Below are 25,219 nucleotides of genomic sequence, written 5' to 3' on the forward strand. Positions count from 1 at the left end.
ACTCACAACATGGTGGCTGATGGGAGGATGAGCAAAGAGAAGGAGGGTGTCCAGGCAGAAACCCTTTGTGTATTGTGTGGCTTGGCTTCAGAAGTCAAGTAACAACAGCATGATTATTCAGGATGGTCACAGGGTCTATCCTAGATTCCAGGGGAGGGGCACAGACTCCATATCTCAGCAGGGAAGAGTCAGTCTCACAGGGAGAAACTGGAGGATACAACAGAATGTGGAGGGCAGGGATGGAGGCGGAATGAGGCCTCCTCTCAGCTCAGACCTCAGGCCCTAGAACCCGACATGGGATGGCATGATCGCCTATGGGGCCTCTTTCTGGAAAAGCTGGATCCTCCCCCACGAGAGACCATTGCTAGTAGAATCCATGATTTTATTATATATCTGGGCATAGCAAGAAACAAGGTTAGCAAATGGGAATGCATAGAAAAAATAACATCGCAATTGTCCAAACAAGCATGCTCTGCCCTCCAGGGCCAGGTTGGCTGCAGCCCAGCCGGAGGAGGAGGCGCCCACAGCCCCCAACTCGGGGAGTCTGTTAGTGGGGGGATGTGACATGCAGAGGCTTCCAGCGCCGGGGGGTGGGCAGGGCTGGGCTATTCCACATCCACAACCAGGGGCGTCATGTAGTCAGAGTGTTTGATGCCAAAGGAGACGACAGGGGCGCAGGGCTTGGTCATCGTCACCTGGGGGAGGAGAGGCTGTGAGGAGCCGGCACTGCTGCCCGCACCCTGCAGGCTCTGCCCTCGCGGGCCGGGGCTTCTGACGGCGGTTTTGCTGTACCCCCGAAGCCCTGGGCCACGGTGACCAGCAGGAAGTCCACTCTGCCGGGCTTGACTGCAGAGCCTGGGTGTGGTGAGCGCTTGGCAGCACTCACCATCCTGTGTCTGGGGGTCTGGGAACATAAAGCCCACCAGCGGGGGAGAGGGCTGGTGGTGGAACGCGTGTCCTGAGGGTACCCGGCCGCCATGACCCTTGCAGGCTTGCAGGCCCTTCCCCGCACCACCCCCTGGGCCATGTCACCCCTCCTGCCCCCACCCCACCCATCTGGGCCGCGCTCTTGCCAGACCTTCTCAGGGCTGTGGGCTCCTGGTCCTGGCTTTAGGGTCTTGTCCCCCGGGGGCTCCACCCGGGCAGCCATGGTATACTGTGGAGCCTTGAACTTAGTCACCTGGACATCAGTCTGGCGGTAGGCCGCGGGACCTGGGGTCTGCAGGGTGAGAGAGGCTCAGACAGGCTCGGCCTGCCAGAGTGCGGGGCCTCCGAGGGCTGGCATCAGACAGTGTGTTTCAGGCCCCACGTCACTGTGTGTCTGTGTGTCGGGGGCCGCTTCCGTCTCCAAACAATGGCCATACCGTGGGACAACACTCCAGTGCTGTGGACCCTTCTCTGTGTGGGCGTCACCTTCCCTTCAGCCTCACCGTGGCAATGACACCCCAGTCTGTGCCAGCCCCAGATTTTCCATGAGTGTGTGTGAAAGAGGCCCCTTCCCAACTAGGGACTCAAGGGCCACGGGCTGGGCTGGTGAGATTGGCAGTGCTGTGATGCCAGCCTCGCCAGGCTCCCAGGCACACAAGCATCTCGGTGCCTTTGCGCTGGCTGTTTCTGAAGCCAGGGCCCTCCTCCCCCAGCTACGTCACAGCCCACTTCTCTCCTCTGCTCGGCATCTCCCTGCGTGCTGTGCTGTCTCAGACTCTCCTCGCCTCTCAGGCAGCACCCACACACCTGTCGCGTTCATCGCTCCTCAGCACTGTCAGCCTCCTGGCCGAGTCTTAACCTCTTTCATCTTGTCCACCGTCTGCCCCTCCTCACCTCTGGAATGTAGCCCAGTGAGGGTGGGGCCAGATAGGTGGCAGGCTCCCAGAGGAGGAAGAGCTTCGGAGCTTCGGGAGGATGGGGGTCAGGCTGGTAGGCCCTGGGGTCTGGGGGAAGGGACCAGATGGGCCCTCTCTCTAGGGAGTAAGCAGTGCTGTGCCCCAGCCAGGTGAACCTTGCCTTGTGCAGGTCGTCGCTGAAGCTGCCCAGCTTGCTGCGGCCCTTGATGGAGAAGGAGGGTTGGGAGGCCTTGCCGACCGTGTGGGGGCCCATCACCATGGGCAGCATGTAGGCTGCGGGGCCTGCAGGTGCACCAGCGTTGAGTCTCAGGCTGGACAGAGCCCTGTGCCCGAGTCTCCACTGGCTTCTTCCCTGGGCTCTCCACCTCCAGGAGACCAGCTATCAGGGTGGCCCCCCTCACCCACCCTACACAGGGTCCCCAACCCAGTCAGCCATGGGTCACTGAGACTGCTGCGGACCTGGGGTGCTGTCCACTCGGAAGGTCTTGGTTCGGGCAGAAATGGAGTGGCTGGGCGCCGAGTCGAACACATGCTTGGTAGATTTCTCTGGAAAGTAGTCGCCTGGGATGGGTTGGGGGGAAGAATGTGGGTGCTGGAGGGTAAGAATGATCCTACAGATCAAAACAGATGCCTAGCCCTGCTCAACTCAAGGAGGACCCCAAATGTGGCAGGTGTGGGGCCTCTGGGCCCCAGTGAGAGGCAACCGTGGTTTTGCAAGTGGTGTCTGGGATGAAAACTCTGGTTGCAGGAGTTAGAGAGACAGGGGCCTGGAGAGCGAGTCTGATGTGGGCCTGGTGCGGTGATCAATCAGACAAGGAAGGCCCTCAATCAGAGTTGGACACCAGAGTCTCAGAGGTTGCACTGGGTCCCAGCTCCCCACCAGGCCCGACGTTGCCCTGTTGTGAGGAGAAGGTGGGTTGGGAGGGTGAGGATGGCTGTTCCCCTCACATGCTCATGCCCCTAGGTTTGCAGAGGCTTGGGCAGGGCTGGGGCTGAGCCAGGGGCCCTCACCAGGGCCAGGGGTCAGTGTGGTCTTTGTGTGGTAGCGCCCCAGGATGGAGTAGGCGGGGCCAAGATCCTTGCCAGTCCTCAGTATCTTGGGGTTCACGCTGTAGCGGGGCCCTGGGGAGCAGTTCTCTGCCAGGAGCATGGGAGCCCCGCGGAAGCTGTAGGCCGGTGCACGCAGCTTGGTGGGCGTGTGCTTCACAAAGCCTGCGGGGCAGGGATTCTGAGCAGCCTGGAATCAGACCGTGCCCTTCCCCCCAACCCCCATTGACCCTAGAGGAGTTGATGGTCTGGGAGTGAGAGATGAGCCCAGGCCCACCCCAGACCTGGCTTCTGCTTCCCCTGCTCCGCCCTCCCAGGGTCCCAAGTGCTTACCCGTGGTGGGTGGAATCAGGTACTTGGGTCCAGGGCTGCTGTAGAGGGCCATGATGGGCCCCCGGGGACGATGGGGCCTCCAGGTGCCCACCCATACCTCCTCCGCCATGACTGGTTCTGTCCATGGATGGGAGAGTGACCGAGTGCTGGAAGGCCTGGGCCCTCCACCCCCAATCACTGCTCTTGCCTGCACCGACGGGCAGAACTGCAGGCGCTGCGCCTCCTCAGTGGGGTCTCGACTTGGGGCCCAGACCAAGGATCACTGGGAGCCTCTGCTTAGAGCAGTGGGTTGGCTCTGCTGCACCCACCCCCAAGAGGAGGAGCATCAGAGCCTCACGGACAAGCCCGTGAAGCTGTCTTAGTGCTTGTGGACCTACCCACAGTGGCTCTGAGGGGGTCTGGGCAGGTTCCTTGTGCTCAGAGGCCTCTGAGTGTGACAGGGTAAGGAGCAGTGGACAAAGATGGGGAACTTCTTGCATGAGACTGTGCCCTGGAGTGGGGAGGGGGCCGCTCTGGAGGGGCCCTCACCTCTTTGGTCTGGGAGCAGCACTCAGAGTGACCTATGGACTGAGCCTTCTCAGAGGTGGTCCCGTCACACCAGCCGTGGTGCCAGGGTGTTCCAGAAAACGAGTATGGAGAGGAAGGCCTCTCCTCTCCCCCTGGGGGTGTCAAGAATTGGGGAGGTGTCCCCGCTTCTGGGCTCTAGAATGTGGCTCTGTGGGATGGTGGATTCTAGATCACTGTCTATGTGATGGAGACAATGGCCTCAGCGCGCGGGACCTCCACCCGCACCATGCCTGGCTCGGGGCCGAGACTTTGCTTTGCTCCTCTTTGCAGGGGTCAGGGTGGAGTGCAGAGGACAGGCAGGGACTGCTGGGCTGGGACCAGCAGTGAGGCAAGGAGTAAGGTCCTAGGGGCAGAGCTGAACCTGCTCAATCCTGCCCCCGGTTGAGACTACTGAGCTGGGAAACTGAGGCACAGGAAGGCTGTTGGGGGTCCAGGGATCCAGGAAAGGGCAGGGCTGCCCTGGTTTGGGGGCAGGAGTTGGTGTGGGGAGCTGCTGAGGCGCCCTCCTCTGACACTGCTCTCCTCCCACCATGCGAGCTGCGCCCACCGTTGGACCCTGAGTGTCCTCACTAGCAGAATCCTCCTGGGGCTCCAGCTGGGACTTTGTGTCTTTCCTTGAGGGACTTCTCAACCCCTGGACCCATGTCATGTGTACATCGTGCACATTTATTGTCTCACAATGATAACCTTCAGACGTAGAGCCCCCTACCCGGCCTGTACCCTCAGCCCTGGGGTTGAGGCAGCCTGTACCCACTGCCTCTCTCTGGGGCTCTCTGCTGCTCCTAGCTCTGAGCCCCTGCCCCTGCCTCTGCCTCTGCCTCTGCAGACCTTTTGTGTCCAATGCCTCCCTGCATCTACATGTCTGCCTACACACTGTCTTGCTTTGTCTACTTCCTTACAAGGGTGTCTGCCTGGATTTTTGTTGGCGGGTCTGCCCTCTATGTGGAGTTACTTACACATGTGTGCTCCACTCACATGACCCTGGGGATGGGAGTCTGTAGTGTCCCTGAGGGTGGGGAGAGACAGGAGCCAGAGCCTGAGCTACAGGAGGCTTTATTGACTGGATGACTTGAGGATAAATTCATGCATAGGGAAGTGGTAGGGGTGTCGTCATCATGGCTGCTTGTGTAGCTGGTCCTATGGCTGCTTGGAGCCACGTCTGGGGTCCACTAGGCATCGTCCTGACTGCCCAGCACTTGCACCTGGAAGGCAGACACGTGTGGGCCAAGGGGCCTGGTGGTTCCATGCCCATTGATCAGTAACTGGAGAGCCACAGCTCCATCAGGCAAACCGGTCCAAGCCAGCCTCTGCACATTGCAGCCAGTCACCTCCCAGCAGCTGGGGAAGCAGGGTGTGTTCATGTGTCTGCATGTGTGTGTATGTGTGTGTATGCATGTGTGTGCAGAGGTGAGCATGTGCATATGCATGTATGTGCATGTAGGGGGAGGCTGAAGGCTGCTGTGGGCAGTGAGGTCTGGGATGTCCACCTCTGCTGGCAGAGGTAGGTGAAGGTGTCTGTGGGAAGGTGCGGCATGGGTTGTTATACTGGGTGGGCAATGAGGTGCTATGGCATTTAGTCAAGGGCCTAAGGAACAGGGCTGTGGGTCCCACCAGGGTTGCAGGCTTTTAGGGAATGGTTGCCTCCCGACCACAATACCAGCAGCTTGACCAGCTCCGCCTTGTGCATGGGCTGCAGGCCGTCTATGCAGGACTTGAGCTCGGCTATTGCTGCCTTGGCATCTGCATTGATGTTGTACTTGCTGAGGGGCCCCTCATAGAGGTCCTCTATGGACCCCACCAGCAGCGTTTGCAGGAAGTCCATGAAAAGCTCTTCGCTGTCCTCCCCTGTGGCCAGCCCTGTATTGTGGGGGTGAGATGATGCCAGGACAGGACTCTTTCCAACCCCAGCCCCAGACCTCCCACCTCCAGCCTCAGTGGTTCTCCAGACTCTCCCCATCAATGCCCACCCCACCTGCCCCATATTTTTCTCTGCAACATCCCCCAACTCCACTTGCCCTCAGACCCCTCCTGTCACCCTAACCTCAGCTGCCTCTTTTCACCCTGGGCTCCCTGGCGTCACTGAGGAAGGAAAGCCCAGCCTCTGATGTAGTGGGACTTTCCCCTTCCTGTGAGGTTGGCTTGCCTGGAGCTTGGATTGGGGTCAGGGTCAGCCTGAGTTGGGCTTGGTGGTGACACAGGGGCTGAGACAGAGGCTGAAGCTGGGCTGGGGTTGGGGCCATTTGGGCTTAGTCTATGATTGGGGTAGCGTTGCCTGGGGACTGGGGGCAGCAAGGGCACCAGGGTCATTGCCCATGTTCATGTTCTGTGATGGAAGTGGGTCGGGGTGCCTGGGAAGATGGGCATCAATCACTGCAGGGTCAGTGCCTGGATTTCCAGTTTCCGAGGTTCCCACCTGTTCCTCTGGCCCCAGCCTCCCGAATGTGCTGGAAGCCCCTGTCAGTGCAGACTCACCGCAGGTGCAGAGCACAGTGAGAGCCGCTAGCAGGAGGGTGCTGCTTCTCTTCATGGTGGACAACGGCGGTGACTCATGAGCTGCCTCGCCGGCTTTATGTCTCACAGGCCAGTCTGGGGGGCGGGTCCAACCTGCTCATCAAGGCCTGGCCAGTGAGAGCACAAGGAGGGCAGCTGGGGGTGTGTCCTCACCCCTTGCCCTGAGTGGGTGCCAAGCAGCAAGGGGCCCAGGGTGCTCTGTGAGGGCTGGTTGGCAAACCGTTTGGGGTGCATGGACATGCATAAGGGGGCAAGGCGAGCCTGGTCAGTGAGGAAGGAAGCCATGCTGAGGGCCTCTAGCCTTGCTTTGCTTGTGGTTGAGAGTGGCAGGCTCTTGGGCTGGGCCCGGGCCCAGGCCTTTCTTTTGGGGTGGAAAACCCCCTCCACTCAACCTGCTTTGTGGCCCAGTACTGAGCTCTGAGCCCTGAGATAGCCTGAAGGTCTCCACTGGGGCAGGGGTGGGTGAAGAGGGATGGGGCACTTCCTGAGGGCTTCCTGGGTCCTGCAGATTGAGTTCTGGGAGATGGGCCCAGGGCCACAGGAAGCCCGAAGTGGGCAGCAGCCTCCAGGGAACAGAGGGTGGGCCTGAGAGTGACCAAGTGGCGAGAAGCTGGGCTGTCTCTGAGGCCTGGTGGGATGACCATATCACTGCAGGAAGCAAGGAGGGGACTGCACTGACTTAGCTTCCTTCGGTGGTCCTCCAGCCTGGGGAAGTCTAGGGTCTGGGGGCTGTGATGGAGACGCGGGGCTGGGCCGCCTGGGCTCCTGACCGGATCTCCCACGAGCAGTGCTGCCGTCCTGGCCCTCCTGCCCTGGGCCCGGCCCTTCTTCTCCTGTCCCGTGCTGCCACCTGGCGGCCTGTGGCATCTGGCAGGACAGGCCCACCCTCCTGCAGGGTCCCTGCAAGGATCCAGGGCTTCTGCCCTGCCTGACGCCGGGGGACTCCTTGTTCAGCATCGACTCGCACCTTCAGCAAACCTCCGGAGCAGCTCCATCCGGGTCGGCTACCCTGCCCTGTTTGACGCCCTGCGTCTCACGCGCCTCTAGCTGCTCCTGAGTCTGTCACAGACCCCATACCCTTGTCCTGTGTCCTCTGAGCACTTAGAGTTTCTCATCCATTTGGACGTCAGTTTATCACAAGCAGTCTGTAATCCCCTTAGCAAGGGGATGAAATGAAACCCATAGATGATATAACCTACTTGTACACATAGTTCCAAGAATTTAGGAGAAATAACCTGCAGTGAAGTCATCTGTAACAGAACAACGTGGCTGTTTGGGTGAGACTGCAGTCAGCAAATGTGAGCCCCGCCCTGTCCCCAAAGGCCCGAGGGGTTCTAGTCAGTGAGACAGCGCCCTTGCTCTGTTTGCGCTCCGCTGGACCCATCACCTTCTTTAACTTCGTGGCCCTTGGGCTGCTTGCTAGGTCACCTGGAGGGATGTTTAAAAGTGCTGTCCCTAGGCTCCGACATGGTGCAGACCCATGGAAGCAGGGTCCCTGGGGTGGGGCTGGGATTCCTGTCCTTCTGAATCCCTCCGGCCCTAGCAGAGACCACCTCGCCCAGCATCATTCCCCTTCCTCCACTTCCTCCCAGTCTCCAGAGTGCTGTGTGTTGGTTTGATATGATTTCAAATGCACTTTTTATGATGGAAGTGAAGTTGTTTTAATCTACTCCTTTATGACAAAGGCCAAAAGAGGTTGTTTTGCAAGTAAAGTAGTTTTGGTTTAAGAATGAAGCGAGCTGTGTCAGGATCATTCCCTAGCAGCTCCTGGCTCGCTCCTGATTCTCTGGAGAACGTCTTAGAGAAGCTACACCTTAAGTGATAAATAACTTCAACTAATTTGGACTTTATTCCTGTCTTCTCCCCTTCTGTGGCACAGCAGTGTAATTAATTTATCATTTGTTTGGATTATGTTATTTCTTTATTGGTTTATTATAAGGAAACATTATCCTGCATGTTACTGGCTTATGCAATTATTATAATTCTGTGTTAAATAAACTATGGGCAAAGACAGTCTCAGTCTGTCTCTCCAGACTGTATGCTTTCACTGAGTGATATGCACCTGAGATTTAACCATGCTTTTCAAGGTTTGGTGGTTCATTTCTTACTGCTGATGAGTAATACTCCATTGCATGTGTATGGAAGGAAGAAAAATTGTCACTCTGCCCTTCCATAATAAAAGACATTATCAGGAGAAAAAACAGAAGCATACCTCCTCTATGCTTCCCTGGTGGCCTTGTGGTAAAGAATCTGCCTGTAATACAGGAGACTTGGGTTTGACCCCTGGGTTGGGAAGATCCCCTGGAGAAGGAAATGGCAACCCACTCCAGTATCCTTGCCTGGGGAATCCCATGGACAGAGGAGCCTGGTGGGCTACAGTCCATGGGGTCATAAAAAGGCGAACATGACTCAGTGACTAAAACAGCAAACAGCTTCTGTATACAGGGGAGCTGCCAAAGAAACCCAAGTCACTCCCTGAAACGTCCAAAGTCATCGCCTTAAATACCATCTTCAGCTAAACGCAGAAGACCCCGAAGAGTGGGAGAAGCCCGTTATGGAAGGTAATTACACAAAACACAGTAAAGAAGGGTATGATTGTTTATAGATTTAAGTCAGGACCTCTGCATTGATGTTACTTGAGTTTTAATTATCCTGTATTTCTGGTGCAAACAGGGACAACCCTCAAATGCAGTGATTTCTCTGTTGTAAATGTCAATCACAAAACGGCAGTTGCTGCATAGTTTCCGGAGAGCCCTCTTTTTTTTTTTTTTTTCCATGGAAGTGGGCTTAAGCAATCCTCACAGCAGAGAGGCATATTTTGGGGTGGCATGTTCTACTTGCCTTGACATGGATATACTCCAATATCCATGAATGATTATGCATTCATCTATTGAAGGATACCCCGATTACTTCAAGCTTTTAACTATTATGGATAGTACTGCTGTGCCTAAGTTGATCTTTGTTTGCATTTGGGCATGGAGTTTTCAAAGCAGTTTGCTAAATACTGGAAGTACGATTGTTGGATCCCAAGGTGAGGTTTGTTTAGCTTTGGAGAAAACTGCCCAACTGTGTTACAAGGTGGCTGTGCGTGCATCCCACCAGCAGTGAGGGAGCGTTCCTGCTGTTCCTCAGCCTCCAGCAATTGGTATTGTCATATATTTACAGGTTAGCAGCCCTGATATGTGTAGTGTGATAGCCCGTGACTTTAATTTGTAATTCCCCAATGGAGATCCAGCCAGTCCATCCTAAAGGAGATCAGTCCTGGATGTTCACTGGAAGGACAGATGCTGAAGCTGAAACTCCAATACTTTGGCCACCTCATGCGAAGAACTGACTCATTGGAAAAGACCCTGATACTGGGAGGGATTGGGGGCAGGAGGAGAAGGGGATGACAGAGGATGAGATGGCTGAATGGCATCACTGACTTGATGGACATGAATTTGAGTAAACTCTGGGAGTTGGTGACGGACAGGGAGGCCTGGCGTGCTGCGATTTATGGGGTCGCAAAGAGTCAGTCACGACTGAGCGACTGAACTGAACTGAACTGAATTGTGTATGATGTTGAGTGTGTTTCTGTTTTGTACTATCTGTATAACTTTTTTTGGCTGGGTGTCTGTTCAGATCTTTACTTATTGTTTATAGGGTTGTTCAAGAGGTTTTTGTCTATTTTGTGTCCAAATCCTGTATCAGATATGAATTTTGAAAATATTTTTCTCCCAGTTAGTGGCTTGTATTTTGATTTTCTGAATGAGGTCTTTCAGAATAGACATCTTTATTTCTATAAAGTCCACAATATTTTTCTTTTGTGGACTGACAGCTTGTGTGTTAAAACTCAAAGCTCATGATATACAGGCCAAACCCAGGGGCATGTAGATTTTCTACGTTTATGTCCACAAATTTGATAGTTTCAAAATTTAAATGTCTGTTAATAAATTTGAGTGAATTTGGTGACTACATTTCATTCTATACAGTTTCGAGTTAATTATTCCTTAACTATTTTGGAGAAGTTTTGGATATTGGCAATATTTCAGTTTGAATTTCCATAGTTTAATGGACCTAGCAGAACTGCCCTGAGGGGCGGAGTCTCCATTTGGCTGTGCCTGCGTGAGTGAGGGAGGCTTGACCTGCAGTTCTCATTGGCTGGCAGGGAGCGAGAGCCCGCCTCCCCGATCCACCCCCACCCCAAGCGGAAATCCCGCTCTGACTGCGCACCTGGCTGCGTGAGGCTGCTGACAGGAGGCTGGTCTCCTCAGGACCCACTGGGATTTCAGATTCGGGACGTTGTGGGATTCAGTTCAGGAAGACAGGGAGTCTGGTCTCCTCAGGACCTGCTCGGGTTTTGGCTTTGGGACATTGTGGGGTACACTTCAGGCTGTGCCGGGGTCCAGCTTCGGCAGGATCCAGGGGGTACCCTCGGGATGAACGGCGTTGGCGAGAGAAGACACGTGAGACCAGCCTTGATAGGGCCAAGTCTGCGAGGGAAAGAGAGAGAGAGAGAGAGAGAGAGAGAGCTTTTGCACCCTAAGTTAGTACATTTCTAAGGGGAAGATAGTTTAACCTTACATCAGCTTGTTCTTCATGAAACCAGGGTGTTTTCTGCATACTTCTTTGTTTATTAACATTTTATGCAAGTCAGGTGAATGTAAACCTATTTTCTGTTTCTATGGTGACCATAACTGAAAGGTAGCAGTCTCATAGGGCAACAGTACAGAGCAGAAGTATAATCTTGTTAACACAAAAATTAATCCTTCTGCAGAAGTTGTCAGTTGAGTTTATCTAAGAAATTTAGCCCACACTGACTCTGCGACTTTGGTGAGGCAGCCCCTGCCTAGCACTCCTGGCTGACAATTAACAACCATCTCTTTGGTACCACACTAGGGCTAAGCTTTTATTTTTCTAGATCTATAACTATATTAACAATGGTTTCTATAACACAACCTTAGCACTTTAAAAGCAAAAACACAGCAAGCAAAACAGCAAGCAAATGTCAACCCAGTAACCACCTAAGTTGATGGGAGTCTGCTCTTCTTGGGACTCACTGGGTTTTCAGCTTTGATACATTCTGGGGTTCAATCCAGGGTGAAGGGAGTCTGGCCCCTCAGGACCCATTAGGGCTTTGGCTTTGGGACATTGTGGGGTTCAGTGAAGGTTGATGGGAGCCTGGTTTCCTCAGGAGCCGCTGGGGCTTCATCTTTGGTACATTGTGGGGTTTGGTTGAGTCTGACAGGAGTCTGGTTTCCTCAGGACCTGCAGGGAGGTGGTGCCGCTGAAGGAAAAGGTGAGGAAGATTGGGAAGAAACTTTCTGTGTGTGGCTGTTGCTCAGTGTCTGTCTTCAGAGGACCCAGGACAGTTAGGGCTTGATGTGGAAAGCTGTGGGTTTTTAGTCAGTTTTTGTCTGAGGTGTAGAATGGCGTCCAGTGTTGTTCCTTGGTGTGTGGTGTCTGTTTTCCCCAGCATGGCTTATTGAGGGGACTGTTCTTTCCTGGGTGTATGTTCTTAGCTCCTTTCTTGTAAATTGATTACGATGAACCTGTAGATTTATTTCTGGGCTCTCTGGTATCTGTGCCTGTTTCTGATACAGTTCCACACATCTTGTGGTGCCTTTAGGTGCGTAATGTAGATTGAAGTAAGGGATGGAGTTGCTGCCAGCCTGTTCTCCTTTCTCAGGGTCATTTTGGCTCTTCTGGGTCCTTTGTGGTTCCACACGGGTGTTAACATTGTTTTTGTTTCTGTGAAAAATGTCAATGAGATGTTGGTAGTGATTGCATGAATGTGTACGTTCCTTTGGTTAGAATGGAGACTTTAACGGTATTGTCACCCATGAGCATGGGATGTCTTTTCATATCTGTTCAGTTTAATTGAGCACTGTGTCTTGCAGTTTTTAGCTTGCAGCTCTTTCAAGTCCTTGGTTAAATTTCTAGTTTTGAGGGGATGCAATTGGACAGGGGATTATTTTCTTATTTTCTCTTTCTGGTAGTTCATTATTAGTGTAGAGAATCACACATGATCTTGCAGTTCTACTGATTAATTTTTTGGCCATGCAACTCAGCATGTTGGATCTTAGTTCCCTGACCGAGGGTCAAACCCAGACCCCCCTGCAGTGGATGTGCAGGATCTTCACCACTGGACTGCCAGGGAAGTCCCTGAATTCACTCTATAGTTCTGACAGTTGCTTGGGTGTAGTGTTATATGGACAACTAGAATTCAGACATCTCACAGTTTCAGATCCATCAGGGCCATCCTCATCACCCAAGGCATGGTGGCTACTCTTCCTACAGTGACTGTACCATGTGGTATGCCATGTGGATGCCATGTGGACTCCTACAAGGCAGTTAGCGCCACTACTTTAGTTGAATTTGGTCTGGTTAAGTCTTGGACTCTATTGCAATGTTTGATGCCATCTGACTGACTCGTGATTCCCATGTGATTCCCACGTGATTCCCACGTGATTCCCACGTGATTCCCACGTGATTCCCACGTGATTGACACATGATTGCCACGTGATCCCCACGTGATGCCCACGTGATTCCCACTTGATTGCCACGTGATTGACACATGATTCCCACGTGATTCCCACGTGATTGACACGTGATTCCCATGTGATTCCCACATGATTCCCACGTGATTTCCACGTGATTCCAACATGTTTCCCACGTGATTCCCACGTGATTGACACGTGATTCCCACGTGATTCCCACGTGATCCCCACGTGATTCCTACGTGCTTGACACGTGATTCAGACGTGATTCCCACGTGATTCCAACATGATTCCCACATAATTGACACGTGATTCCAACGTGATTCCCACGTGATTCCCACGTGATTCCTTCGTGGTTGATACGTGATTCCCACGTGATTCCCACGTGAATGACACGTGATTCCCAAGTAATTTCCATGTGACTTGGAATCTCTGAACTCCGTGTTCCTCTCGAACTGTCCAATGGATGTAAGGACGCCTGTGGAGAAAGGGCAGCAAGCTAGGCCTTTCTTTCGTGTCTCCCCAGGGGCTTCAGACATCCCTTCATCTTGTGAGATGAAATCTAGCTTGCAGTCAACTCACTGCAGGAATTCCGCCCTGATTTCGAGTCAGGGCATCTCGGGGTCGATTCCACTGGAGGCCGCAAATTCAACGTCTCTCTCCCAGACGTACAGCTTAGAGAAGCCTCCTCTTGTGGTGCTTGTGGACAGTTGGCATTACTCTTGATTTGAAGCCAGTGAATTCACTCTCACCTCGAGATGATTGGGGGTACACGGAGCACTTTCTGGTTCCTGCAGTGACCTCAGGATCCCTCTAGACTTGAGAGAGTGTTCCTTGTGTTACACTGAAGCGCCATCAAGGAAATCAATGCTCCTTTCGGGTTTGACGGGGAGTACGGAATTGCTCTGCACGCAGTGCAGTGGAATCGGGCTTCATCTTGCGACGAGGGGGGAGTCTCATTGTTTTTCTCGAGTTGCGGCGGGAACCTGGGGTACATTCTCGAGTTACGTCGGGGATGGGCCTTGCAAACACGGGTGTGTTCAGCGACGTCAGGACTCCTGTCTAGTTGGGAGGGACCCCTCGCGAGTCTCCTCGCGGCTTGAAAGGGCCATAGGAACAACTCTCGAGTTGAGGCCGCAGACCCAGATTCCCTTTCCTGTTGCCACTGGGATCCTGGGATTCCTGTCCATTTTCCAGAGGAGTCAGGCATCGTCTCCTTTGGAATCATGGAACTCCGTGTTCCTCTCGAGCTGTCCAATGGATGGGAGGCCGCCTGTCGAGAAAGGGCAGGCTGCTAGGGCATTCTCTAGTGTCTCCCCAGGGGTTTCAGACATCCCTTCATCTTGTGAGATGAAATACAGCTTGCATTCAAGTCACTGCAGGAATTCCGGCCTGATTTCGAGTCAGGGCATCTCGGGGTCGATTCCACTGGACGCCGCAAATTCAACCTCCCTCAACCAGATGTACAGCTGCGAGAAGCCTCCTCTTCTGGTGCATGTGGACAGGTGGCATTCCTCTTGATTTGAAGCCAGGAAATCAGCTCTCAGCTTGAGATGATTCGGAATACACGGAGCTCTTTCTGGTTTGTGAAGTGACTTTAGGATCCCTCTAGACTTGAGAGAGTGTTCCTGGGTTTTCTCTGGAGTGCCATCAAGGAAATCAAGGCTCCTTTCGGGTTTGATGGGGAGCACGCATTTGCTCTGCATGCCGTGCAGGGGAATCGGGCCTCATCTCGCGGGGAGGGGGGAGTCTCATGGTTTTCATCGAGTTGAGGCGGGAACCTGGTGTATATTCTCGAGTTACGGCGGGGATGGCTCTTCCAAACATGGGTGTGTTCAGCAACGTCAGGACTCCTGTCTAGTTGCGAGGGACCCCTCGGGCGTCTCCTCGCGGCTTGAAAGGGCTATAGGAAAACCTCTCGTGGTGAGGCGGCAGACCCATTGTCCGTTTCCTGTTGCCACTGGGATCCTGGGATTCCTGTCCATTTTCCAGAGGAGTCAGGCGTCGTCTCCTTTGGAATCATTGAACTCCGTGTTCCTCTCGAGCTATCCAATTGATGGGAGGCCGCCTCTCTAGAAAAGGCAGGCAGCTAGGGCTTTCTTTAGTGTCTCCCCAGGGGCTTCAGAAATCCCTTTATCTTGTGAGATGAAATCCAGCTTGCACTCAAGTCACTGCAAGAAATCCGGCATGATTTAGAGTCAGGGCATCTCGGGGTCGATTTCAGTGAAGGCCATAAATTCAACGTCCCTCAACCAGACGTACAGCTTTGGGAAACCTCCTCTTGTGGTGCTTGTGGACAGTTGGCATTCCTCTTGATTTGAAGCCAGGAAATCAGCTCTCAGCTCGAGATGATTCGGAATACACGGAGCTGTTTCTGGTTGGTGAAGTGACTTTAGGATCCCTCTAGACTTGAGATAGTGTTCCTGGGTTTTCTCTGGAGTGCCATCAAGGAAATCAAGGCTCCTTTCGGGTTTGATGGGGAGCACGCAATTGCTCTGCATGCTGTGCAGGGTAATCGGGCTTCATCTCTCGGCGAGGGGGGGGTCTCATGGTTTTTCTCGAGTTGCGGCGGGAAGCTGGGGTATATTCTCGAGTTACGACGGGAAGGCCCTTCCAAACACGGGTGTGTTCAGCGACGTCAGGACTCCTGTCTAGTTGCGAGGGACCCCTCGGGAGTCTCCTCGCGGCTTGAAAGGGCCATAGGAACACCTCTCGAGGTGAGGCCGCAGACCCAGGTTCCCTTTCCTGTTGCCACTGGGATCCTGTGTTTCCTCTCCATTTTCCAGATGAGCCAGGCATTGTCTCCTTTGGAATCATTGAACTCCGTGTTCCTCTCGAGCTGTCCAATGGATGGGAGGCCGCCTGTCGAGAAAGGGCAGGGTGCTAGGGCATTCTCTAGTGTCTCCACAGGGGCTTCAGACATCCCTTTATCTTGTGAGATGAAATCCAGCTTGCACTCAAGTCACTGCAAGAATTCCTGCCTGATTTCGAGTCAGGGCTTCTCGGGGTCGATTCCACTGGAGTCCGCAAATTCAACCTCCCTCAACCAGACGTACAGCTGCGAGAAGCCTCCTCTTGTGGTGCCTGTGCACAGTTGGCTTTCCTCTTGATTTGAAGCCAGGAAATTCGCTCTCACCTCGAGATGATTCAGAATACACGGAGCTCTTTCTGGTTGGTGAAGTGACTTTAGGATCCCTCTAGACTTGAGAGAGTGTTCCTTGAGTTTCTCTGGAGTGCCATCAAGCAAATCAAGGCTCCTTTCGGGTGTGATGCGGAGTACGCAATTGCTCTGCATGCTGGGCAGGGGAATCGGGCCTCATCTCGCTGCGAGGGGGGAGTCTCATGGTTTTTCTTGAGTTGCGGCGGGAACCTGGGGTATATTCTCGAGTTACGAAGGGGATGGCCCTTCCAAACACGGGTGTGTTCAGCGACGTCAGGACTCCTGTCTAGTTGCGAGGCACCCCTCGGGAGTCTCCTCGTGGCTTGAAAGGGCCATAGGAAAACCTCTCGAGGTGAAGCGGCAGACCCATTGTCCCTTTCCTGTTGCCACTGGGATCCTGGGATTCCTGTCCATTTTCCAGAGGAGTCAGGCATCGTCTCCTTTGGAATCATTGAACTCCGTGTTCCTCTCGAGCTGTGCAATTGATGCGAGGCCGCCTCTCTAGAAAAGGCAGGGAGCTAGGGCTTTCTCTAGTGTCTCCACAGGGGTTTCAGACATCCCTTTATCTTGTGAGATGAAATCCAGCTTGCACTCAAGTCACTGCAAGAATTCCGGCCTGATTTAATGTCAGGGCATCTCGGGGTTGATTCCAGTGGAGGCCATAAATTCAACGTCCCTCTCCGAGATGTACAGCTGCGAGAAGCCTCCTCTTGTGGTGCTTGTGGACAGTTGGCATTCCTCTTGATTTGAAGCCAGGAAATCAGCTCTCAGCTCGATATGATTCAGAATACACGGAGGTGTTTCTGGTTGGTGAAGTGACTTTAGGATCCCTGTAGACTTGAGACAGTGTTCCTGGGTTTTCTCTGGAGTGCCATCAAGCAAATCAAGGCTCCTTTCGGGTGTGATGCAGAGCACGCAATTGCTCTGCATGCTGTTCAGGGGAATCGGGCCTCATCTCGCGGCGAGGGGGGATTCTCTTGGTTTTTCTCGAGTTGCGGCGGGAACCTGGGGTATATTCTCGAGTTACGACGGGAAGGCCCTTCCAAACACGGGTGTGTTCAGCGACGTCAGGACTCCTGTCTAGTTGCGAGGGACCCCTCGGGAGTCTCCTCGCGGCTTGAAAGGGCCATAGGAAGACACCTCGTCGTGAGGCGGCAGACCCATTGTCTCTTTCCTGTTGCCACTGGGATCCTGGGATTCCTGTCCATTTTCGAGAGGAGTCAGGCATCGTCTCCTTTGTTATCATTGAACTCCGAGTTCCTCTCCAGCTGTCCAATGGATGGGAGGCCGCCTTACGTGAAAGAGCAGTTTGCTAGGGCATTCTCTAGTGTCCCCCCACGGGCTTCAGACATCGCTTCAACTTATGAGATGAAATCCAGCTTGCACTCAAGTCACTGCAGTAATTCCGGCCTGATTTCGAGTCAGGGCATCTCGGGGTCGATTCCAATGGAGGGCGCAAACTCAACCTCCCTGAACCAGACGTACAGCTGCGAGAAGCCTCCTCTTGTCGTGCTTGTGGACAGTTGGCATTCCTCTTGATTTGAAGCCAGGAAATTCGCTCTCACCTCGAGATGATTGGGGGTACACGGAGCGCTTTCCGGTTCCTGCAGTGACCTCAGGATCCCTCTAGACTTGAAAGAGTGTTCCTTGAGTTTCTCTGGAGTGCCATCAAGGAAATCAAGGCTCCTTTCGGGTTTGACGGTGAGCACGGAATTTCTATGCATGCAGTGCAGTGCAATCGGGCTTCATCTCGCGACGAGTGGGGAGTCTCATGGTTTTTCTCGAGTTGCGGCGGGTACCTGGGGTATATTCTCGAGTTACGGCAGGGATGGCCCTTCCAAACACGGGTGTGTTCAGCGACGTCAGGACTCCTGTCTAGTTGCGAGGGACCCCTCGGGAGTCTCCTCGCGGCTTGAAAGGGCCAAAGGAACACCTTTAGAGGTGAGGCCGCAGACCCAGGTTCCCTTTCCTGTTGCCACTGGGATCCTGGGATTCCTGTCCATTTTCCAGAGGAGTCAGGCATCATATCCTTTGGAATCATTGAACTCTGTGTTCCTCTCGAGCTGTCCAATGGATGGGAGGCCGCCTGTCGAGAAAGGGCAGGGTGCTAGGGCATTCTCTAGTGTCTCCCCAGGGGCTACAGACATTCCTTCATCTTGTGAGATGAAATCTAGCTTGCGCTCAAGTCACTGCAGGAATTCCGGCCTGATTTCGAGTCAGGGCATCTCGGGGTCGATTGCACTGGAGGCCGCAAATTCAACCTCCCTCAAGCAGACGTACAGCTGCGAGAAGCCTCCTCATGTGGTGCTTGTGGACAGTTGACATTCCTCTTGATTTGAAGCCAGGAATTCAGCTCTCAGCTCGAGAAGATTTGGAATACACGGAGCAGTTTCTGGTTGGTGAAGTGACTTTAGGATCCCTCTAGTCTTGAGACAGTGTTTCTGGGGTATCTCTGGAGTGCCATCAAGGAAATCAAGGCTCCTTTCGGGTTTGATGGGGAGCACGCAATTGCTCTGCATGCTGTGCAGGGGAATCGGGCCTCATCTCGCGGGGAGGGGGGAGTCTCATGGTTTTTCTCGAGTTGCAGCGGGAACCTGGAGTATATTCTCGAGTTACGACGGGGATGGCCCTTCCAAACACGGGTGTGTTCAGCGACGTCAGGACTCCTTTCTAGTTTCCAGGGACCCCTCGGGAGACTCCTCGCGACTTGAAACGGCCATAGGAAAACCTCTCGAGGTGAGGCGGCAGACCCATTGTCCCTTTCCTGTTGCCACTGGGATCCTGGGATTCCTGTCCATTTTCCAGAGGAGTCTGGCATCGTCTCCTTTGTTATCATTGAACTCCGAGTTCCTCTCGAGCTGTCCAATTGTTGGGAGGCCACCTCTCTAGAAAAGGCGGGGATCTAGGGCTTTCTCTAGTGCCTCCCCCGGGTCTTCAGACATCCCTTTATCTTTTGAGATGAAATCCAGCTTGCACTCAAGTCACTGCAAGAATTCCGGCCTGATTTACGGTCAGGGCATCGCGGGGTCGATTCCAGTGGAGGCCATAATTTCAACGTCCCTCTCCCAGACGTACAGCTGTGAGAAGCCTCCTCTTGTGGTGCTTGTGGACAGTTGGCATTCCTCTTGATTTGAAGCCAGGAAATTCGCTCTCACCTCGAGATGACTGGGGGTACACGGAGCGCTTTCCGGTTCCTGCAGTGACCTCAGGATACCTCTAGTCTTGAAAGATTGTTCCTTGAGTTTCTCTGGAGTGCCATCAAGAAATCCAGGCTCCTTTCAAGTTTGACGGTGAGCATGGAATTGCTCTGCACGCAGTGCAGTGGAATCGGGCTTCATCTCGCGACGAGTGGGGAGTCTCCTGGTTTTTCTCGAGTTGCGGCGGGTACCTGGGGTATATTCTCGAGTTACGGCGGGGATGGCCCTTCCAAACCTGGGTGTGTTCAGCGACGTCAGGACTCCTGTCTGGTTGCGAGGGAACCCTCGGGAGTCTCCTCCCTGCTTGAAATGGCCATAGGAAAACCTCTCGAAGTGAGGCGGCAGACCCATTGTCCCTTTCCTGTTGCCACTGGGATCCTGGGATTCCTGTCCATTTTCCAGAGGAGTCAGGCATCGTCTCCTTTGGAATCATTGAACTCTGTGTTCCTCTCGAGCTGTCCAGTGGATGGGAGGCCGCCTCTATAGAAAAGGCAGGGAGCTAGCGCTTTCTCTATTGTCTCCCAGGGGCTTCAGACATCCCTTTATCTTGTGAGATGAAATCCAGCTTGCACTCAAGTCACTGCAAGAATTCCGGCCTGATTTCAATTCAGGGCATCTCGGGGTCGATTCCAGTGGAGGCCATAATTTCAACGTCCCTCTCCCAGACGTACAGCTGCGAAAAGCCTCATCTTGTGTTGCTTGTGGACAGTTGGCATTCCTCTTGATTTGAAGCCAGGAAATTCGCTCTCACCTCGAGATGATTGGGGGTACACGGAGCTCTGTGTGGTTCCTGCAGTGACCTCAGGATCCCTCTAGACTTGAGAGAGTGTTCCTTGAGTTTCTCTGGAGTGCCATCAAGGAAATCAAGGCTCCTTTCGTGTTTGACGGGAACACGCAATTATTCTGCATGCTGTGCTGGGGAATCGGGACTCATCTCGCGGGGAGGTGGGAGTCTCATGGTTTTTCTCGAGTTGCGGTGGGAACCTGGGTTATTTTCTCGAGTTACGACGGGGATGGCCCTTCCAAACAAGGGTGTGTTCAGCGACGTCAGGACTCCTGTCTAGTTGCGAGGGACCCCTCGGGAGTCTCCTCGCGGCATGAAAGGGCCATAGGAAAACCTCTCGAGGTGAGGCGGCAGACCCATTGTCCCTTTCCTGTTGCCACTGGGATCCTGGGATTCCTGTCCATTTTCCAGAGAAATCAGGCATCGTCTCCTTTGTTATCATTGAACTCCGTGTTACTCTCGAGCTGTCCAATTGATGGGAGGCCGCCTCTCTAGAAAAGGCAGGGAGCTAGGGCTTTCGCTAGTGTCTCTCCAGGCGCTTCAGACATCCCTTTATCTTGTGAGATGAAATCCAGCTTGCACTCAAGTCACTGCAAGAATTCCGGCCTGATTCAGAGTCAGGGCATCTCGGGGTCTATTCCAGTGGAGGCCATAAATTCAACGTCCCTCTCCCAGATGTACAGCTGCGAGAAGCCTCCTCTTGTGGTGCTTGTGGACAGTGGCATTCCTCTTGATTTGAAGCCAGGAAATTCGCTCTCACCTCGAGATGATTGGGTGTACACGGAGCACTTTCTAGTTCCTGCAGTGACCTCAGGATCCCTCTAGTCTTGAGAGAGTGTTCCTTGAATTTCCCTGGAGTGCCATCAGGGAAATAAGGCTCCTTTCGGGTTTGACGTGGAGCAGGGAATTGCTCTGCACGTAGTGCAGGGGAATCGGGATTCATCTCGCGGCAAGTGGGGAGCCTCATGGTATTTCTCGAGTTGCGGCGGGAAACTGGGGTATATTCTCGAATTACGGCGGGGTTGGACCTTCCAAACACGGGTGTGTTCAGCGAAGTCAGGACTCCTGTGTAGTTGCGAGTCACCCCTCGGGAATCTCCTCGCGGCTTGTAAGGGCCAAAGAACACCTTTAGAGGTGAGGCCGCAGACCCAGGTTCCCTTTCCTGTTGCCACTGGGATCCTGGAATTCCTGTCCATTTTCCAGAGGAGCCAGGCATCGTCTCCTTTGGAATCATTGAACTCCGTGTTCCTCTCGAGCTGTCCAATCGATGGGAGGCCGCCTGTCGAGAAAGGTCAGGGTGCTAGGGCATTCTCTAGTGTCTCCCCAGGGGCTTCAGACATTCCTTCATCTTGTGAGATGAAATCCAGCTTGCGCTCAAGTCACTGCAGGAATTCCGGCCTGATTTCGAGTCAGGGCATCTCGGGGTCGATTGCACTGGAGGCCGCAAATTCAACCTCCCTAAAGCAGACGTACAGCTGCGAGAAGCCTCCTCATGTGGTGCTTGTGTACAGTTGGCATTCCTCTTGATTTGAAGTAGGAAATCAGCTCCCAGCTCGAGATGATTCGGAATACACGGAGCAGTTTCTGGTTGGTGAAGTGACTTTAGGATCCCTCTAGTCTTGAGACAGTGTTTCTGGGGTATCTCTGGAGTGCCATCAAGGAAATCAAGGCTCCTTTCGGGTTTGATGGGGAGCACGCAATTGCTCTGCATGCTGTGCAGGGGAATCGGGCCTCATCTCGCGGGGAGGGGGGAGTCTCATGGTTTTTCTCGAGTTGCAGCGGGAACCTGGGTTATATTCTCGAGTTACGACGGGGATGACCCTTCTAAACACAAGTGCCTTCAGCGACGTCAGGACTCCTGTCTAGTTGCGAGGGAACCCTAGGGAGTCTCCTCCCAGCTTGAAAGGGCCATAGGAAAACCTCTCGAAGTGAGGCGGCAGACCCATTGTCCCTTTCCTGTTGCCACTGGGATCCTGGGATTCCTGTCCATTTTCCAGAGGAGTCAGGCATCGTCTCCTTTGGAATCATTGAACTCTGTGTTCCTCTCGAGCTGTCCAATGGATGGGAGGCCGCCTCTCTAGAAAAGGCAGGGAGCCAGCGCTTTCTCTAGTGTCTCCCAGGGGCTTCAGACATCCCTATAACTTGTGAAATTAAATCCAGCTTGCACTCAAGTCACTGCAAGAATTCCAGCCTGATTTCAATTCAGGGCATCTCGGGGTCGATTCCAGTGGAGGCCATAAGTTCAACGTCTCTCTCCCAGACGTACAGCTGCGAAAAGCCTCTTCTTGTGGTGCTTGTGGACAGTTTGCATTCCTCTTGATTTGAAGCCAGGAAATCAGCTCTCAGCTCGAGATGATTCAGAATACACGGAGCTGTTTCTGGTTAGTGAAGTGACTTTAGGTTCCCTCTAGACTTGAGACAGTGTTTCTGGGGTTTCTCTGGAGTGCCATCAAGGAAATCAAGGCTCCTTTCGTGTTTGATGGGAACACGCAATTATTCTGCATGCTGTGCTGGGGAATCGGGACTCCTCTCGCGGCGAGCAGGGAGTCTCATGGTTTTTCTCGAGTTGCGGCGGGAACCTGGGTTATTTTCTCGAGTTACGACGGGGATGGCCCTTCCAAACAAGGGTGTGTTCAGCGACGTCAGGACTCTTGTCTAGTTGCGAGGGACCCCTCGGGAGTCTCCTCGCGGCATGAAAGGGCCATAGGAAAACCTCTCGAGGTGAGGCGGCAGACCCATTGTCCCTTTCCTGTTGCCACTGGCATCCTGGGATTCCTGTCCATTTTCCAGAAGAGTCAGGCATCGTCTCCTTTGGAATCATTGAACTCCGTGTTCCTCTCGAGCTGTCCAATGGATGGGAGGCCGCCTCTCTAGAAAAGGCAGGGAGCTAAGGCTTTCTCTATTGTCTCCCCAGGGGCTTCAGACATCCCTTTATCTTGTGAGATTAAATCCAGCTTGCACTCAAGTCACTGCAAGAATTCCGGCCTGATTTAGTGTCAGTGCATCTTGGGGTCCATTACAGTGAAGGGCATAAATTCAATGTCCCTCTCCCAGTCGTACATCTGCGAGAAGCCTCCTCTTGTGGTGCTTGTGGACAGTTGGCATTCCTCTTGATTTGAAGCCAGGAAATTCGCTCTCACCTCGAGACGATTGGGGGTACACGGAGCTCTTTCTGGTTCCTGCAGTGACCTCAGGATCCCTCTAGACTTGAGAGAGTGTTCCTTGAGTTTCTCTGGAGTGCCATCAAGGAAATCAAGGCTCCTTTCGGGTTTGCCTGGGAGCACGGAATTGCTCTGCTCGCAGTGCAGGGGAATCGGGCTTCATCTTGCGGCAAGGGGGGGGGGGTCTGATGGTTTTTCTCGAGTTGAGCCGGGAACCTGGGGTACATTCTCTAGTTACGGCGGGGTTCGACCTTCCAAACACGGGTGTGTTCAGCGACGTCAGGACTCCTGTCTAGTTGCGAGGGACCCCTCGGGAGTCTCCTCACGGCTTCAAAGCGCCATAGGAACCCCTCTCGAGGTGAGGCCGCAGACTCAGGTTCCGTTTCCTGTTGCCACTGGGATAATGGGATTCCTGTCCATTTTCCAGAGAAGTCTGGCATCGTCTCCTTTGGAATCATTGAACTCCGTGTTCCTCTCGAGCTGTCCAATGGATGGGAGGCAATATGTCGAGAAAGGGCAGGGTGCTATGGCATTCTCTAGTGTCTCCCCAGGGGCTTCAGAGATCCCTTCCTCTTGTGAGATGAAATCCAGCTTGCACTCAAGTCACTGCAGGAATTCCGTCCTGATTTCGAGTCATGGCATCTCGGGGTCGATTCCACTGGAGGTCGCAAATTCAACCTCCCTCAACCAGACGTACAGCTGCGAGAAGCCTCCTCTTGTGGTGCTTGTGGACAGTTGGCATTCCTCTTGATTTGAAGCCAGGAAATTCGCTCTCACTTCGAGATTATTGGGGGTACACGGAGCTCTTTCTGGTTCCTGCAGTGACCTCAGGATCCCTCTAGACTTGACAGAGTGTTCCTTGAGGTTCTCTGGATTGCCATCAAGGAAATCAAGGCTCATTTTGTGTTTGACGGGGAGCACGGAATTGCTCTGCACGCAGTGCAGGGGAATCGGGCTTCATCTCGCGGCGAGGTGGGGAGTCTCATGGTTTTTCTTGAGTTGCGGCGGGAAACTGGGGTATATTCTCGAGTTACGGAGGGGATGGACCTTCCAAACACGGGTGTGTTCAGCGACGTAAGGACTCCTGTCTGGTTGCGAGTGACCCCTCAGGAGTCTCCTCGCGGCTTGAAAGGGCCAAAGGAACACCTCTAGAGGTGAGGCCGCAGACCCAGGTTCCCTTTCCTGTTTCCACTGGGATCCTGGGATTCCTGTCCATTTTCCAGAGGAGTCAGGCATGGTCTCCTTTGGAATCATTGAACTCCGTGTTCCTTTCGAGCTGTCCAATGGATGGGAGGCCGCCTGTCGAGAAAGGGCAGGGTGCTAGGGCATTCTCTAGTGTCACCCCAGGGACGTTAGACATCCCTTCATCTTGTGAGATGAAATCCAGCTTGCACTCAAGTCACTGCAGGAATTCCGGCCTGATTTCGAGTCATGTCATCTCGGGGTCGATTCCACTGGAGGCCGCAAAGTCAACCTCCCTCAACCAGACGTACAGATGCGAGAAGCCTCCTCTTGTGGTGCTTGTGGACAGTTAGCATTCGTCTTGATTTGAAGACAGGAAATCAGTTCTCAGCTCGAGATGATTCGGAATACACGGAGCTGTTTCTCTTTCGTGTTGTGACTTTAGGATCCCTCTAGATTTGAGACAGTGTTCCTGGGGTTTCTCTGGAGTGCCATCAAGGAAAACAAGGCTCCTTTCGGGTTTGATGGGGAGCACGTATTTGCTCTGCATGCTTCAGGGGAATGGGGCCTCATCTCGCGGCGAGGGGGCAGTCTCATGGTTTTTCTCGAATTGCGGCGGGAACCTGGAGTATATTCTCGAGTATCGACGGGGATGGCCCTTCCAAACACGGGCGTGTTCAGCGACGTCAGGACTCCTGTCTAGTTGCTAGGGACCCCTCGGGAGTCTCCTCGCGACTTGAAAGGGCCATAGGAAAACCTCTCGAGGTGAGGCGGCAGACCCATTGTCCCTTTCCTGTTGCCACTGGGATCCTGGGATTTCTGTCCATTTTCCAGAGGAGTCTGGCTTCATCTCCTTTGTTATCATTGAGCTCCGAGTTCCTCACGAGCTGTCCAATTGATGGGAGGCCGCCTCTCTAGAAAAGGCAGGGAGCTAGGTCTGTCTCTAGTGCCTCC

The 25,219-nt window shown here is 53.6% G+C and overlaps 2 protein-coding genes across 3 annotated transcripts; both read right to left on the minus strand.

Annotated features, from left to right (window-relative positions):
- Positions 1 to 605: 605 nt before the first annotated feature.
- On the minus strand, positions 606 to 3,333 carry CIMAP1A (ciliary microtubule associated protein 1A). 2 transcript variants are annotated; one of them, XM_065937256.1, is made up of 6 exons: positions 3,225 to 3,333; positions 2,856 to 3,056; positions 2,304 to 2,405; positions 2,005 to 2,126; positions 1,079 to 1,219; positions 606 to 695 (listed from the first exon to the last, which is right to left on the minus strand). In XM_065937256.1, the coding sequence occupies exons 1-6, from the start codon at positions 3,331 to 3,333 to the stop codon at positions 606 to 608; spliced, it is 765 nt and encodes a 254-aa protein (XP_065793328.1). The 2 variants fall into 2 exon arrangements, with proteins under 2 accessions (XP_065793328.1, XP_065793330.1); XM_065937258.1 differs by lacking the exon at positions 1,079 to 1,219.
- A 1,621-nt stretch (positions 3,334 to 4,954) lies between these two features.
- On the minus strand, positions 4,955 to 6,318 carry SCGB1C1 (secretoglobin family 1C member 1). Its single transcript, XM_065936384.1, has 3 exons — positions 6,264 to 6,318; positions 5,449 to 5,648; positions 4,955 to 4,993 (listed from the first exon to the last, which is right to left on the minus strand). Exons 1-3 carry the CDS (start codon positions 6,316 to 6,318, stop codon positions 4,961 to 4,963), a joined length of 288 nt encoding a protein of 95 aa, XP_065792456.1. The 3' UTR covers positions 4,955 to 4,960.
- Between the last annotated feature and the right edge of the window lie 18,901 nt (positions 6,319 to 25,219).

Source organism: Muntiacus reevesi, chromosome 5, assembly GCF_963930625.1.
Source record: "Muntiacus reevesi chromosome 5, mMunRee1.1, whole genome shotgun sequence".
Lineage (NCBI taxonomy): Eukaryota > Metazoa > Chordata > Mammalia > Artiodactyla > Cervidae > Muntiacus > Muntiacus reevesi.